Raw genomic sequence first — 18,034 nt, 5'->3', positions numbered from 1 at the left:
GTATGCTAATACAGTATTATCAACCCCTTAAATTAGTGATCCGTGATCACCATGGCAATGACATGAGATGATTGTCAATTTGACAAGGCATTGCTACTGCAGTGTGTAATTATTACGTACCGTTGCTTTAACTACACTTCCTTCAAAAACGCGACAGAAGTGTTAATTACTCGTGCGAAGGCTTTTATTTGTTGTTGTGCTCCTTCAAGAGGATAGAGGGGCTAAATAGTTTGACCCTCGCCAAAGTTCTCCGTGAGACATGAAAGGACACGTCGAAATCCTTGGTGGAAGCGGATACAATACAATAAGCACTTATTTTCTCCATTCTCTCCCGCGCGAATGCTGCAGGCTGTCTCTGCTTTGTTGCGTTTGTCAATCACCGTAATTTTGGCTCCATTTCCAAAAATAATTATCAGGTGAGTGGCAGCCCTTTGCCTGGAGTGCCAACTTGGTAGCGGCTTGCCCAAGAGTATTAATTATGCCGCTCAAAATATGAAGTCTTTTAATAGAGAGGCTGACGTGACATCATTGTTTTGGAGTCTTTCTTCCCCCCCCCCCCTACAAACATGACAATCACGGGCGTCCCTCTGGTCATCAGCAGAAGATGAGGGGGAATTGTCAGAGGAAGTTATTAACAGGCTGTGTACCGTGTGATAAAGTCAGTCAGACTCTCGCTGGTACGCGTCTGTTGACTCGCAAAAAAGCAAAAAAAGAGCGAGCGCGTCAACAAACTCTGGGCAAAATATGGAAATGCGCTAAAAGGACGCCGAATGTAGCCGCTGATGCACGGGCGTCCGCTTTCATTCTCCGGCGCTGCCAATCAGCGGCTTGCTTGCTTGCTTGCTTCCTTAGCTGCTGCAGCACTGGAGTTGTGCTTCACATGCAGCAGCGATGCTCCTGTGAAGCCCCCTAAGAGGCACCGACAGCTTCCAGGTCTCATTAGCATCCAGTAGCGGCTAATGCTGCCTCCCTATTACTGTCGGAGGAGCTGGAATTCAGTTGGAGATGAGCACAGCCCAGGGGGCTTAGGGTTGCCAGTTTAATTAGTGCCTGATAATTTCAATAATGAGTGACAATTCATTGGGGCTTTTTAGGTTGGCCCACTGTTTGAGTGCAAATCGATAATCCTCTGTTTCTTCACCCCACCCCACTCTCAGCAGCAGATAAAGGGCAAGCGTGCGTTGCTTGCTGCTGTTGTTGGGGTGCAGTGGGGAGTTGGGGCGGGGGGGGGGGGGGGTGTCAATCCCTTTGCTGGAATTAAATGAAAAGAATCAACTTAGAGCGTGTCCCTTTGAAACCGAGAAAGGGAAGCCTTATGTGATTTGATTTGCTGTTATTGGATGAGCAGGTGGGTCTTTAGTTGCTGTTGTGGGGTCCAAAGTAAAAACAATTTGCCTTGGAGTGATACGCCGCGAGTGAGCGTCGGGGTTAAGAGGTGTGCTGTGTTCTCTGCTACTGAGCTACTCAGTGGATGGATGATACGGACGCAACATTAGGGACACCTGCACAATCTAAGCCAATTACATAAAAAAAAAATATATATATATATATATATATATATATATATATATATATATATATATATATATATATATACCATAAGAAAATAATCTTTTAACAAACCAAACAAGAGAAAGTCAAGATAATTGAAATTAATTTATGCTAATGTTTGATGGACACTTACTGTAATTGAACAATTGTTTGCATTGATGTAAAATTGGACTGTACCACAAGGAACTGTTTCCGGTCATTTGCCACTCTTGTGTAGCTGAAGACAGTTTTAGAATTTGAATTTATGAAATGAGTGTCAATAAATGCGCCAGGGAACTTTTTATTGGCACAGGTCTGCTTGTTTGTGGATTTGTTTACATGATTTACATGATTTGATAAATGAACTTGATATTCTTTTAAAAAAAAAAAAAAAGGTTGAGTATTTTTCCGATAATGATCGCATCACATTCTGAGGATATGTGAGGATGTTAAAAACAACAAAAAAAGAGACATGTTTGTAGTCCCCCATTTTTTTTTTTCTCATGGGTGCAGCCATTTTGCCACTTGCTGTCGACGGAAAATGACATCACAGTGCCTAAGGGCTGAGTTTGCGAATGTCACATGACCAAATCCAGCAAACAGGTTTAACTGTGATGTCATTTTCAGTCGACGGGAAGTGGCAGTACAAGACAAAATGGCCGCCGCCTGAGATGGATAAAAAGAGGTGAATTTTTCTGCTTAATTCATATTCCAAAATCACAATATTAATCAGAATGCCATATTTAGATCAGTTGTTTTATAATATACCACGTACATTCAATAATAAGCAAATAAATAAATTATATCATTTTTTTAATTTTTTTTTAACAAATACTGGTCAAATTGACGTCAAGAAAATGTTTATATAAATTTGTTTTAATTTGTTGTTAATATAACAGGAGGCTTAACTAAGTAATCATACTTTTGGAAACAAGCATTGCAAAAATAAATAAATAAATAAATAAAAAATAAAAAATAAAAATAAAAAACGAAAAACAGTGTGCTGTATCAACTTTGTTTCAAATCCTGAAACGTTTCTTGAAAATGTTCAAATTCCAACACCACATGGATTTGGCCTCCAGGGGTTCCACTGTATTAGCAGCATGCAAATGTGATTTAACACGCAGTAAAAGCGCGTAATAAAAAATGATGAATAATAATTGATCGTGCCTCCCAGGCATTGAAAAACAAAACATGTTTACCTGCTCGCTCGACGAAGGTGTCTGGAAGCGCCGGCATTTTCAGCGACTTGGGCCGCGGAAGCTACTTCGCAGCTCGGCGTGCGTGCGACGAGGTGAGAGCCGAGTGAAGTTTAAGCACTTGTCACGTTCCTGGGCGATAATCACGCCAGCACGCGTGCGGCTCTGTTGAAAAAAAAAAGAATCAATTGTAGGTGTCGGCGCATTTAAAAACACCAATTAAGCACATCACACTCCCGGCCTAGAAAACTGGCATCATTATGACTGTGGAAACAGCAAGTAGCTTGCGGTTACATGCGGGTGTGTGCGAGCGTGTCGGAGAAAGGAGCAAATATTACTGTTGGAATAATATCATTTTGGTAATAGGAACTTTTTACTGTGTTTTGCATGCATTGTTGACATGATAAATGAGCCATAATATCCTCGACATGTGTTGACTCAGCATGCTGCGGTTGTGCTGACACGCTGTGAAGGATACGACCCTAATTAGAGGCATGACATAGACATGACAGTTATTGGCCATATTAGAGCCTTTTCAATTTAATCTATAATGACGCAAGTAAAATTCCATCCCTTTCCCATAGTGCGTGTTCTCATTAGAGCTACAGGTGAGCTGGGGCCAATCTAAAGCCTACATGGTGTATTTTAAACAACCGCATAGCTTTGCCTTAATACAGTCAATTTAGATTAATGCTAACAAACACAGCAAAACATCATAGACGAGCTAATGAATCGCTTAACCTTGGATATTTGAGCCCCCCCCAAAAACACATCACACGCTTATATTCTTTATCCTCTGTGACCAACATCTAATATTACTAGGGATGTTTGATACCACTTTTATTCAGACCGATACCGATACTCAGACCCTCAGTACTCACCGGTACTAGTAGTACATTTTGACAAAAAAAAAACAAAAAAAAACAAAAAAAAACAGCACAGTCACTCTTCAATAGTCTTAATGCTCAGAATAAAACACAAAAATGCTCTTTTAGTTTAAGATTCACAATTTTGAAGTATTTCCAAACCAATGAAGTTTTGGTGAAAAACTGCTGCAAGCTAGCGCCGGTTACAGGCAAGGAAGACTCACTTAACGTCTTCCCCCTCTGCTATTGGTCGCTTGTACTCGTCTGCATCACGAGTACTCGAGTACTTGAAAAAAGGCAGGTATCGGCCCGATACCGATACCTGGTTTCGGTACCCGCCCATCCCTAATAACCACTATACACAAAACAACAATCAACAAACTTACACAAAAACAACACTGTATGTCAGTGCAACAACAACAAAATGTAATCTACTACTACTACTATGAAATATCTCAATAAAGATCAAAGTCCATTGTCTTCTATAATTTTTCATTTCATTGTTTGTTTCAGCTATGTAAACCCCCCATGTTCTATTTCGCCTCATATAACTTTTAAAATTTGTTGTTAGATGAAAATGCATTAGCTTAAAAAATAAACTGCTTTCCCAATAGTATAATCAAGTTTACAACATCACTGCAGTTTATAAAGTCCCCAAGTCTCACAGAAGCTTTAAAAGTTTAATTCTTTACATTATACGTAATTAATTGCGTCATTACTGCACGTTTTTTTTTAAGAGTACAATATTATAGAGTGGTATTTTCTTATTAAAAAACATTCCAAAATAGTTTTCCGAGCAGATGAGATAAAGATTATGACGCAGTATACGCCCCACACAAGAGGATAATTATTCAGGATAATCAGAACTGCAGATCTTTTCAAATTGTATTAATAAGCTGTCTGACTGAATCATAGTTTTCAGAGAAAGGGTCTACCGGCTCATGTCTCGACTTGAACATGTTCAAATGTGGTGGGACCCCAGACAGTTCTCGGGCCCCTGGTCACCTTGACCCACCATCCCCGCCTCGACACAACCAGTCCAAGAATACCCGCCATAGTCCCGCTAATACAGAGCACATCAAGAGGCTATCGATTGTGGGCTACATTGCCGGATCCCCCCCCCCTGCTTCTTTTTCCCCTCCCGCATGACACGCAGTTCAGCGCCCCCTTCGCGCTGGTCGGCGGCTGTCTTTTTAAATATTCATGACAAAGGTTTCTTCCCTTTACGCTCCTGCAGCTGAATTTCTAATTGGCTCGTCATAAGACGTACAACGTGCCCTTAAGCGCCACCGTAGCGCCGGTCATCTCCAAACAGGAATTGTGCGCAATTCAGCCACGGGGCTAATTAGCGATTAGCATGTAATGTTTACATGGCTTCTTTTTTTTGCTGTTTTTTTTTTTTTTTCCCCCTTCTACCTGCGAGGCCAAGGGGATGCTCGAACCTCATGCTTAAAAATCGCTCCTTCCCGCCTTTGAAGCTTCAAGAGCTGCCCGTCCACATCATAATGACTGGGAGGAGAGCGCCAAGCGCTGCTCCTGTGTAACAACATAATCATCAATTAAGGCAGGGGAAATGGCAAGAAGTGGGTATTTTAGCTCATTAAAAAGGCCCAGATGAAAAGGTGCGTGTGGCGGATTCCTATATATTTTTACTCCCCTCTGTCAATTGCCATCTTTTAGGTGGATTTTGTCTTTCATGACGAGCGAAAAGCCTGCAAATGTAATTCAGGCACTCAGCGGCAGACGGTCCTAATAAGGGTTAAAATATGAATGACATTTTGCTCCCAGACGAGGTGGCATGGAAATTGGATTGCCGCTGATTTGCTGCCTATTGTCTACCACCTCTCATGTCTGTGAATTATGCCAAATGTATTTTTTTATTTTTTTTTTTACCTCGCTCGCCATTATGGCTCAAATTAATGTCACGGAATAAGAATAACAACGTGAATTTCCAGCGAGAGCGAATGCGTTTGTTTTTAAACTGCTGTAACATCATGAGTTTCACGCCATCCAGCACAGGTGATGTTATTTAAATTAAAGCAGACACCATAAATTGAATTAGCAGCTAACAAGCTGTCACTTCCACATTTCCCCGCCCGCCCCGCCTCCCGTCTTTTAAAAGAGTCACAACAAGCATCTATTTGGTCCAATAAATGACGTTTATTTGATATTGCGGGATACCCGGTGGCTAATCAGGACCTGTGTGATACATCATGACGGCGGAGCCACAACAAGGACGTACAGTAGCTCATGTCTTCCGCGCCGTTGCAGACATTAAAAAGAATAGCAGATTCCCCCAACTTCTTTGAGGATGCGCTGCCTTTGACAGAAGGCTTCTTTTGAGCATATCCAAACGTTTTCATCTCGCTCATTTTTTTTTTTCCCCTCGCCTTCCAATCTGTTTTTGGAGCCGGAACGCCGGGTCTCTACACTAAACCGGCGTTGAGACGATAAGACTGCAAAAGTGATTGAGAGTTTAAAGATGGCTGCTAAAGGCCTCGTTGAGGAAGCGTTGACGTTTTCACGCTAGCGCAAGAATGCGGCCTAACCCTTTAACAACCAATACAAAAAGTTACATTTAAGATCTCCTTATTGAAGACTAAGCCAGTAGAGCTCTAAGGTCTGCATATTCATAACACCAGAGTTCAAACCAAACATGGTGAAGCGGCATTTAGCTGTTATGCTGCACACAAATGGCATAAGCTACCAACAGAATTGAAGTCAGCCCTGAATGTAAATGCTTTTAAAACCGGATCAAAACTTTGCCTGTGTATTATTACATTGTTTGTCCAAATGAGTGCGAATGTGTAAGTAGTTTCATTCTCTGTAGTTTATTAAGTCTGAACAATGGATTTGGCTTGTTTGTCAACGGGATTACTCAAAATCAAATTCACTGATATTGATTAAGCTTTGTGAAGGGGTGGTGCATGAGCCAAGGACAAATCCATAGAATGTTGGTGTTAAGCCTCCAAGAAGTTGCATGTCATTTGCGTTCCCTTTTGTGACCCTTATGAGCCATTTTCCTCAATTGATGTATGTAGTTAGGAAAGACTACTATTTGTTAATGTTTGTATAAGGTCAGTGGAGTATATCACGATTAGACACCGTGAAAGCATTTACACTGTAATAACATAGTAATAAAACTGTAATAACTATACCCGTCCTTCACTATGGAGACTTCTCTCCCGCCCCCTTTTCCTTAATTGCTCATTAATGAGATGGAAATGTATTTCTACCGCAAAGTTGGAGAAAGATGCAGCCGGCAAGAAAAGCCGTAAATCTAAACATTTGAAAAGGAATTAGTAACGGGAGCCACCCATTCTTGTTCCCTGAAAAATTAATGCGCCGCATGTTATATTTATGACGGCGGCCGACTGTCATTCACTTTCAGCGAACGAGCAGAAATTAAAAGTGACAGCGGGCTCATCAAGAATGAATGCCATTGTATTCTACCAGGAGCGCACGACAAGTCGGCAAGAGTCGGGTAATAATAAATACAAAAAAAATAAAACGACGCAGGCTTCCGCCGAGCTCGCCGAGACGCGCTGAATGAAGGAATGAGGCCAGGCGCGCGTCATAAAATGCAGAGCAAAGTAAAACTTTTATCCCGACACTTTTTTTTTCTCCCTTTTCTGCCGTTGAACCCGGATTGCGGGGTTTAATAACACAAAAGTGACTTTTTGTTTTTGTGCTAGCTCAGATCTGCGCATAATTGCCGGGCTGCCTGATTAAAAGCGAGAGGTTTAGATCCGACTGCGCCGCAGCTAAATGGTCAGGTTCCCATGTGAGGCAAATAAATGAAATATTAGTTGATTACATATTTAAATCTCTCTCCCCAGGCTGTCTTCTAGCCTCTTTTTTCCCCACTTCTCCGGCTTGGTTTGCATTATAATGTTCACCAAACTGTTTTCCCAACTAATGGCTTGCAACAACGTGGTCCGACGCTCTCCTCCCCCCACTCGACGCATTTGGGTGGAGATTTTCATAACAAATTACTGGCACGCTGTGGGAAGACCTCAGACTTCCTGAGGAGGCAGAAGGGAGGAATTCATCTTTGCGCGCTTACAAAAGTTGAATATTGCCTGCGGAACGTCCTCACAGTGTGTTGTGGACGCGTCGGCTGGAGGCAATAAGTCAAACTTGTCAGGAGCGCAACATTTGGAAATCCATATCGCACCTCCATCTTTTTTTTTTTTTTTTTTCAGGTGACGGGCTCCGTCTTTTAATAGCCCTCGTCGGCATATTAAGTCCAAGGTCGTGTTTGAAATTCCGTCCCCGCTTTGCGAGTTCATAATCTAAGTCGTATCCGTCAAACCGCTGACGTCTCAAAACAAACAGGGGAGGGCGCCGGGCCCTCGGAATAATGGCGGAGGGCAGCCCCGCCGCCGTCACCCCCCCTCCCGTTCTATCTCAGGTGTGTGATTAAAATCAATTAAATCACTCCTCCAGTGTCAACCGCGAGCCGCCGCCACCCCCCAACCAAATCTCCTGACAAATGAAAGGACGCTTTAGGAAGACGAGGATGTTCCTGGACCTGTCGTGGCTGGGCTCATATTCACAAATGAGATTAAGATTGGGCTGCGCAGGGATTTCAAAGGCCTGTTTTCCATAAGAGCATGAAACAGCCTGTGAAGGCTACATTAAGTAGACTTGAAAGTGTCTGGAGCACAGATCAGCTCCCAGCCCACAGTCAGAGTAACTAGCTGGAAAGTGAGGCGCTGGTGTTGGTGTGTGAGGCAGGGAGGGGAGGGGGGGTTATTTACCTGCTTCCACAGTGCACCAATTTCCTGAGTCAAAGTTGGAGGAAAAATACTAAATAAATAATATAAAAATGGTCAGTTGCTGCTGCAACACTGACACGATGGACACGCAATGGACATGACGCACGCAGACTGAAATATTTTTTTCTAAATTGGCCATAAACAGTGGTGCTACTGCAGAAATAGTATATTTGGGAATTTCATGTAGATTATTTATTTTTTTGATGAATTTTTACTATAACTCTCTGCATTAAAAGTTCAATGGGCATGTGAATTCAGTAAAATGTGTTTTATTTATTTTATGTTTTCTAAATCTTTTTTATCAAGGGATGGCGCTTTCTTAAAACAAGTAATTTTTTTCAGCTTTTTCAGGAAACAAAATAATTGAACATCGTAAGGAGATGATTTAGGCAAAAAAAAAATATTTTTTGCAAAAAAAAAAAAATTACATTAAGAGGGTGATGATATATTAATTACGAGGCAAATTTTGAAACAAATCGAGCTTTGAAAAGTGAAAAGACCTTTCAAACAGGTCTATTTCAAATCCAGAACAGCTTACAATAATCATTCAAAATCATCACATCCAAAACTGGTCACATAGCTAAGAAAATATGCTGAAGCGCTAAGTATTATGCTTTTCTTTATGAAGCAAAGTCTCAAAAAAATACACAGAGAGCTTTACTGACCCGGATCGCCGGACGAAAACCTGCTTCAGTCAAAGCTCAGTGCGTCTATTTTTTCGTGGCTTTGCGTCATAAGGCGTTCACCGAAAATTTAAAATATAAAAAAATATAAAAGAAAAAAAACTAAGACTAAAACTAATACAAACTCAACTAAAAGAAAGCATTTTTGAAAATAAAAAAAATGTAAAAATTAAACTTGCCTCCAAAAACTAATTAAAACTACATAAAACGAATTATAAAGAAAACACCAAAACTTTTCTCACCCTGGCATTTGCATGTGGTGCTGTTTATGAAGCCGCATCCACATTGCACCACTTTCCTAAGTGAAAGTTGGAGTAGGGAGGAAAAAAACAAAAACCTTCAGCATAAATTGTTAAAAAGGCCTCAATCTATTTACGACACAATATTACGGTTTGTCTGATGCATCCATTAATGAGTGATTCATCTAATATTAATATGTATTAAATCATGTGTTTGGAGTCAATACAGCCCTCACCACAGACAAATTAAGCCATTTACCCGCCATCAATATGGAATCGTTAGACGCCCTTTGTGTATTGTTCTCTCCGGTCGGCGGACCACCCCACTCTTTGCCGCACGCGCGCAAACGAGAGGCCGGCTGGCGCGTCAGACTGCAGGCGAGGCGGCGACGTGAAGCTTCTTTATGAGCAGATCTGCTGATCCCATCTCCAGCCGGCCTCGCCCCCCTTTAGTAACATTAGGCAAAAGTGCTAAATCAAAGTGTGGAGTCAGCCCGGTGTGTGTTTAACATCCCCCCCCCCCCCCCCTGCTCTTGTCATCGATGACCAGGGGGTGGGCCGCCGCGTGTCCTTGCCCTATCCCCCCGCGTCCTATCACTCCTTTGCACTCCTTTATGTGTCCACGGGGCATGGCCGCTCTTCCAAAGGCAAGCGCGCTTGCATGCTCAAGAAGAGCCTGTTTATTTTTTTCATGCTTTTTTTTTTTTTATTTATATTCATCAGATGTCCCAAATTGCTCCCCCTGCAGCAGTTGTTTTATTCATGGTGCCATGGGTCCCTCCTGTTTCATACCTAAATGTTCATCTGTAGCTATCATCATGGTCAACAGGGTCCCGCAGGAATTTTCTGGCAAATCATACAAAATCAAGGCAGATTTTATGGGCTAACTTTTACTATTGCTGAATGATTGAGTGCTAGAACAAAAACATGGCACATGTTGCTGTATTATACCACAAAAATGCTACATTTTGCAACAAAAAAAGGCAATGTTTTGCCATTAAAATGCTATCTTTTAGCATGAAAATGCTATGCCTGTTTTTTTTACAGAGTCAAAAATGTGACTATATGAGCTTTGCGATATATTTTAAAAACACTTAATTTTGCAATTAAATATATTTCGCCCTGATAATCAGAACGAATCAGTGGTGACTCAAACTGAGATGTGAATGTTTATGGGAATGTTTAGCTAGCGATTGAGCATTATATTAATCTGTATCAGTTTGTCGTTACTCCACTGTTGGACTCTGATGACATCCTAGCACAATGGGAGTTAGCAAACTTGGAAGTTGGACCGGAGAGATGAACCATCCCAAGTTAGCTTGCCGCTAGCTAGCTGGTATGACAGAACATGGATGGATTTAAAACTTCACTGGAAGGGAAAAAAAAAAAAAAAAAAACACACCCTGGGCTCTGACATTGGCCAGTGTACAGAGGAATCCTGGAGTAAGTTATTTTAATTTAAACCTAAAAAATAAAAAATAAAATAAAATAAAAAAATTAAAAACAAAATAATAAAAAAAATAATCTGTAAATTGACCAAACTGGATTTGCGCATCAGCCAGATACAGTCTTGTATACTCTGATGTTTCAAAAAAAGTGTCCAGTACGTAATAAAAGAAATAAATACGCCAGTATTTTAAAGTTAGTTGTGATGGTGGCACTTGGAGAGCTTTTTTTTTTTTTTTTTTTTCCTTCAAGATTTGAGAAAGACTACCACAATGTACATGCAAGCCATGTTGTTCTATCTGGTATAATTAATGCTACTAAATTTGACCTAACGAACGCTAACTTCACACAAACTTGATTTGTATTTCGGGGTGAATTCGGATATTTTGCGTGAAAAGCGTGAACATATGCGCGCGGCAAGTGTTTTTCCAAAAGTGCAGTAAAACTTATGTAGGACGCTGACCTGTATTCGGTTTTGAAGAGCAAAGGAAAAGTCTACTTCTTTAACTGCGGCTCTTGTGGGAGCACAATAACAGACAGTATGTTTATTTGCGGTGAAACTACACAGCACAAAAGAAAAAGCGCAGCCACACCAGGGGGATTTTCCCTCACTCTGGAGGAGGGTACAACCAATATTCCCAAACCAATGCCAGGACTTGTGGTTCCAACATATATATCGGGGTTTTTATTTTTTATTTTTTTTTTGTTTTATGAAGGATGATCAAATCAAGCACGGACGTGTCTTTCATCAGTCTGTTGCAGGGTAAAGAGAGACTTTCAAAATAATCCCTTAAGTAGACGAGGAGGATTTTATTTTTTATTATTTTATTTTAAGAAGCAGCAAGATGGCACACGCGCAATGACAATTACACCCAGATAGTGTCTTATTCTTTTGTTATTTTTCCCCCTATTTCGCAATCACCCGACAACACAAGTTATTATTCCGCCTCTCGACAGGTCATATTTTGTCAAATGAAATGCCGAATTGCTTCCCGCTCGGCACGTGAGCCCAAGTGATACATGTAAGTAGAATTAAATTACTCTATAGCATATTACAGCCTCGGCGGGATTTGTGGGCCCCGTTCCTCCATTTTTAATAAGTGCTTATTTCCCCGGGGGGCCTTGTTGGGCACCGGGGGGTCAACAGTGTCCAAGAGGGCAAAGCTTGTTCACCACATTCCCGAGCCCTTTAATTGCCGCAGGTTATGTGTGCTATTATCTTCCTCTTTCTCTTTCATTACGGAAGGTGCAGAGGTTCGGATTGACCCGTCCTCTCCATTTGGAGAGCGCTCGGCGTGTTTAGCGCACTTCAATTAAGTGTGCCCAGATGAGATTTGTCTAATTAATTATTCCGGGTGCTGTTTGAGCCCCCTCCTGCATATATAAATTTGCTCTTAAAAGCCGCCTGGCCTTATTTTGTGATTGTGTTACGACTGTAACTGCAATCTACTTTTTTTTTGGGGGAGATGGAGGGCCCGGTGCTCCCGGGAGTGTTTGCTCTGACTCAAACATAATAACCCACGGCGCTGTCTGTCTGACTCTCAGCCACTCTCATTCCCGCTCGCAGCTGATGCCGTAACCCCGGACCCTTCCCTGCAGGCTGTGCTGACGGCGGGCTCCGAGCGGCCGACACGCACACACACTCGCGAACCTGTAATGCATTCATTTGCATTTGCACTGACTCATACGCCAGCCAGTCAAGTGAGAGCACTAACCACCATACATGCAGATGTTGTGTCTATCTTACTTGACTCGCCTCCTCTAGTTGTAATTAGTTTTAAATGAAGGGCCGTGGGAGGCGGTGGGGGCGTAAAGGGGGGTTGGTGGTCTCGCTTTATGTGCTGATGAGCAGAAACAACAAAAAGTTGTAAAGTTGCATCTGGAGACCCGTTCAATGCTGGAAATTGTTTGGTGTGTCCATCAAGAGTCGTATAGTTGGTTTATTTAGGACCAGAGAGTGTTTTAACGTGTTGTTTTGCCCCTTAAAACTTTATTATATTCTGCCGAGGCTATATTTTTTTTTGCAAAATGCAAATTGTGCTAATGAAGATGGTTTAATTTGGTGCCAAAATGCAAAATGCTGTAGAAATGCTATATTTACCAGAATATATAATATTTGTTTTTTTAAGAAGGCAAGTCAAAAAATCTTTAACTCATTCACTCATAGCTTTTTTCACGGCTTTTTTCTTTGCTCCCGGCTGTTTTACTGGATTTTGACTGATTTTGCAAGGCCCACAGAATATTGGGTTCTATTGCTATAAAAACATGGTACCTACCAAACGAAAGATTACAGTCTCTTCTTTCATCTGGAAAAACAAGTTTCTATTTGTTTCAGTTTTGCAGCAATTAGCATTAGAATATAGCCAAGTTTCATGATTATTCACAAATTTGTTTACAGCTGTGGGGAAATCAGCTCGTTTGCAACATGGCCCTGGTTGATCTCTTATACTCTGCTGCCACCTGCTGGCCGTTTTTGTATTAACAACCATAGCTTCAACCGATCTCTGCAGTTCAGAGGCTGCACACATCAAAAACGTATAAATACGTCTTTGGTATACTTAAAACATTTAAAATAGAACGCATTTATATGTTTTTTGGAGCAAATGAGTTAACATGTTCTATGTGCCTCCTCTTGTCGAAACAATATTGTAATTGTAATGCCACTTGTCCACTGAAAATGACATCATAGTGCCTCAGGGCTCAGCTTGCAAATGTCAAATGACCAAACTCAGAAAACGGGTGAGCCGTGATGGCTGTTGCAGTCTTTCAACTAGACTTATATTAAAGAGAAGCTCAGCCGTGTTATTTTTTTTAATCCATCTCAGGCGGCGGCCATTTTGCCACTTATTGTCGACTGAAGATGACGTCAATGTTGCTCAGATCTCAGGAAGCAAACCAATCACAGCGTAGCTTCATAAAAAAGGTGAGCTGTGATTGGTTGTTGCCTGAGCCCTGAGCAACAGTGACGTCATCTTCAGTTGGCAGCAAGTGGCAAAACGTCCCCTATAGGGCTGGATTTTGTTTCATAACTCATTCTACAAATGTTAGTAATAAAAATATTAATCAGAATGTCATCTTTACACTAGTGATGTCAAATGTAACATGTTGTAATATGAAATACAGCAACTTTTTTGGGGGGGTGGCTGGAATGGATTAATAGCATTTCCATTCATGCCAATGGGAAAATATGATTTGAGATATGCTTGTTTAGTGTTACGAGCAAAGGCGCCACTTTGAAACAGGCAATTAAAATGATATTCGGGGACGTAAATTCCGCTCTATTCGCGTGGGATTACTTTGTTGCTAAGTGGCATCAATGAGCCTTATTCTCCTGTAGACCACATCAAAACAAAGCCTTGTGGACTGGGAAAGTCTTCATGAGGGGATCGGCTCACTTTTACCTGAGCTTGACAAGGCTTCCCTTCAGTCGCAAAGGAAGGGAAAGTGAACGAGTGATCAATATAAATGCAGGTGCTTGGAGGATTGATCAGTAATAGTCCCTCGGAATGGAGGTGGGTGGGTGCTTGGGGAGAAAAAAAAAAAAAAAAAAGAAGAGAAATCACAGGAAAGAAAGTGAAAAGTTAAGTAGGACACTATCAGGCATTCCCTGGATACAAGTGTTGGAAAAACGGCGGCGCACAAATGAAAAAGAACAGAGGAGAGCTGTTTGGGGAATTCAAAAAAGAATAATTAAAAACTCAAATCGGGTTCTTAACTGTGAGAAAGACAGCGTGAGCGAGTGTTTTTTTTTTTTTTTTTTTTTTCTTCCAAGCCACCAACAAGAATACATGGGGACGATAACTGCCTCAGCCGTAGGCTATTAAAATATTAACCACCGCTGTCCAAGCTGGGACTTTCCGAGCAGTACTGAGCGCTATCCTCCCCGGATGCCGGGCCTGAGAGAAAGGCTCTGCTCCCGCTCGCTGCCCTGTGGGAGGCTCGGGCTTGCATGAGGAAGCGTTTTAATGTTTCTCAGATGCGAGCCAGAGAGAGAGAAAGAGTGCGCAAGAGAGAGAGAGAGAGAGCTTTGACAAGGCAACTATCCTGGGTGTGATTTAAAGGTGTGCACACAGGGAGCCAGGTACTGCAGCTGAGGGCCTGTTAAGACACCCGCTATCTTTCCAAAGGAGAGAGAACTTTTTTTTTCCCTTTTTTCCTCTTCCCAAATTCCCAAGTGGCCGAGCTGAACTCGGTCCCTTAAGTTTGAATCGTTTTTATGATATGAAACAAGAGCTGGAATTCTGCTGCTGCTACCTGACACTCCGGCACTAAAACATACAGAGTAAAACATTCAGGAAGAAAGTGTTCAGTACATGAAAATGGATTCACAAGTTAGTTTGCTCCTCGTTTAGTGCGGAAAGCCGCAGCTACTTGAAAAAGAGTGACTTTACTGATTACTTGGTTTAAGATTACGAGTTACTTTATTATTTACAGATTAAAGTACATTTTTTACGGCGATGTTTTTTTTTTTTTTTTATATAATTAAACATAAAATAAAGACACCCTTTTCTGATTTGAAAAAAAAAAGTCTTTATGGATTTCATTTTACATAGATAGCTACTTGTTCTGATTTTTAAAAAATAAGTCTTTCTAAAACTGTTAATATTGTCACAGCAAAATGTGTTTTTCAATATAACAATTAAATTTAGGGACCATAAATTCACACAGCCACTTGTGGGTCTTTTTCTTTAACTCATTTACTCCCAATGACGTATAAATACGTTTTTTTTATGTTCTAAGTGTCCCAAAGACATATTTATACGTTTGTTTGTTTTTTTATGCTAGAGCATACAAAAGGCTTTTCTGCAGCCTCTCAACTGCAAAGAACGGTTGCAGAAATGGTAGTTATTACACAAACGGCCAGCAGGTGGGAGTAGAGCAAAGGAGATCAACCAGGGCCATGTAGAAAAAAAGCTCAATTACTTACAATTTTAAATAGATTTGTGAAAACTGATGAAACTTAGCTCTCTTCTAATGCTAATTGCTGCAAAACGGAAATAGATAGAAACATACTTTTTTTCCTGATGAAAGAAGAGACTTTAATCTTTCTTTTGATAGGTTCCATGCTTTTATAGCAATAGAACACAATATTCTGTGGGCCTTGCAAAATCAGTCAAAATCCAGTAAAACAGCCGGGAGCGAACGGGACCGCTTCTGTGAAAATGGCGGCGAGTGAATGAGTTAAGTTTGAATGTGCTGTGAGTAGTGTTTCTGACGCTAGATAACACTTTGTCAGCAGCACAGAATGTGCATTAATATTTTCTTTTTCAGACACTAACTAAAAAATAGTGACTTGATTACCAGCTTGAAAACACGATTCACTTTTCTTCTGCCATTATTATTTTTTATGTGGTCTAACGTGACATGCCGCACATGTGACGGCCCATTGTTAAGTTCCAGAATGCTTCACTTCAAGCTGTAACCACTGTTTCACGATTCCTATTCCAAGTGTCGTCAGATATCAGTCACTGGTGCACTTTCACTTGCTAACGATTGCCATTAATGTTATCAGCTATAGAGTAATAAATTGTGACTTTGCAAAGTAACTGTAATCAGATTACTAAATAAAAAAAAAAGTAACGCCGTAGATAAGTCTCTACTGCGTGCTTTTCATTGGACAGCACTAATAGCATAAGACTACGTTTTCATTAATGTTTTCTTTTACAGTTCGATTTTGTTATGAAAAGAAGAAACTCGTGAAGAGCAGAATAACAAACTTTAAAGGCAAAAATTTCAAGCGCAATATATGTTTAATGCTTTTAAATAATGTTACAACCTCCCCCCTACACTTGACATCTCTCTTAAAGCCAAACGGAATAAAGCCTAATTAATGTCACTGATAAGCCATGCCAAGTCCTCGTATTAGCTAGAGCTAGAGTATGTCTTCTATAATTGACTAAGAATGTGACTTTTCTATAATAATGTATATGAGCAGTTACTTAGCAAGGAGCACCCTCCCAGCTGAAAAGCAGGAGCTTTTATTATTATTATTATTATTGTTATTATCGAGTTTCACAGATAAGAGCAATTATTTCTGCAAGTGTGCTCTCCGCTCGCTGCCAAATGTGAGCTGGCACGCCATGAAAAAAGACGAGCGGCGCCTTTGATTCGCCAGACAAAATACAAGGGTGTATTTTTAGCCACCTTAAAAAGAGTGCCAGCTTTGTTCAGGTGCGCAGCGTTTTAATGTAATGTACGTTCGCGTCATCGCCCCGTAGCGGGGATGCGGCGGATTACAGTGAACTCCTGTTTGGCGCAGGGCTACGTTCCAGATCCAACGCTATAGGTGAAAACTGCAATATAGTGAGAGCATTTAAAATATATAAATATATAGTTAAATCTTTCAACAACAGCAAAAATAAAAAATAGTATCTTGTCTTTGTTGAACTGAGAGCAGCTTCACTAGAAAAAAAAAAAAAAGTGCTTTGCTGCCATCTTGTGGCAACTATAACACCACTTTAAACCTTTTCACGCTGGTCAATTACTCGCCGATTTTTGTAATTCACAGCAGGGCTCGATCCCCATCCCGTGAAAAATGTATACCGAACGAGCATCCTCCTATTCTTGCTGTTTATTACGTAGCATCTCTGCCAATAGAGCTCAGTGCTGCCCGGCATGTTGTGGCAGAACATGGTACTACACTGAAGACGTGCAACCCTAAGTCATTGTAAAAATTTGAGATTAGGAATGGAAATGGCAGTCCGGGGGGGCCCGTTCCCACACTCTGATTGGCTGCTGGATGAATTTTCAAAAACAAAAAAAACAACACCAAGAAAAAGTTCTTTTATTTAAAAGTAATTTTACTCGCAATTTTTTTTTTAGTTTTGGTGGGGTCAACCCCCGATTTTTTAGAAGAAAAATAATAGAGGTTTATCTGTGTTTTATCAAGATTTTGTTATTTTTTTTTGCAACGACAAAAGACAAACAATTTTCCTAATGCGTTTAAATGGCCATCAGTTATATGATTATTATACTTTTTTGTCCTACATCTGGTTAGTCATGCAGACTTAAAAAAAAAAAAAAAAAGAAGTAATTCCCTGCTTTGGTACTAAATTTCATTTAACACGAGGACAAAAATTTTTGAAGACGGAGCTCTCTTTCTGACTGAGAGGATGATTTGCCGATGTGTCAAACTGCCGCAGTATAACGTCGACTACTGCTGCCGATTTACTCGGTCATTAAAAAAAAAAAGAAAATAAATTATAAAAACTGCAGGGGGTGTGATTTCTGAATCGCGATACAGCGGGGGAACGCCATGCGCTTGAATACGGTGAGTGGCAGGCCCGCCGT

At 40.8% G+C, this 18,034-nt stretch overlaps 1 protein-coding gene across 17 annotated transcripts in view; it reads right to left on the bottom strand.

Annotated features, from left to right (window-relative positions):
- Window positions 1-18,034, bottom strand: part of LOC144001411 (uncharacterized) — a 127,215-nt gene that overhangs the window by 56,432 nt on the left and 52,749 nt on the right. For all 17 annotated transcript variants that reach the window (XM_077495694.1, XM_077495695.1, XM_077495705.1 and 14 more), the window contains one exon: window positions 2,733-2,894. In XM_077495694.1, the coding sequence (XP_077351820.1) occupies window positions 2,873-2,894 (22 nt within the window). In that variant the 3' untranslated portion in view covers window positions 2,733-2,872. The remainder of the gene's footprint in view (window positions 1-2,732; window positions 2,895-18,034) is intronic.

This window comes from Festucalex cinctus, chromosome 14 (genome assembly GCF_051991245.1).
Source record: "Festucalex cinctus isolate MCC-2025b chromosome 14, RoL_Fcin_1.0, whole genome shotgun sequence".
Taxonomy (NCBI): domain Eukaryota; kingdom Metazoa; phylum Chordata; class Actinopteri; order Syngnathiformes; family Syngnathidae; genus Festucalex; species Festucalex cinctus.
This window is presented reverse-complemented; position numbering and strand designations above follow the sequence as displayed.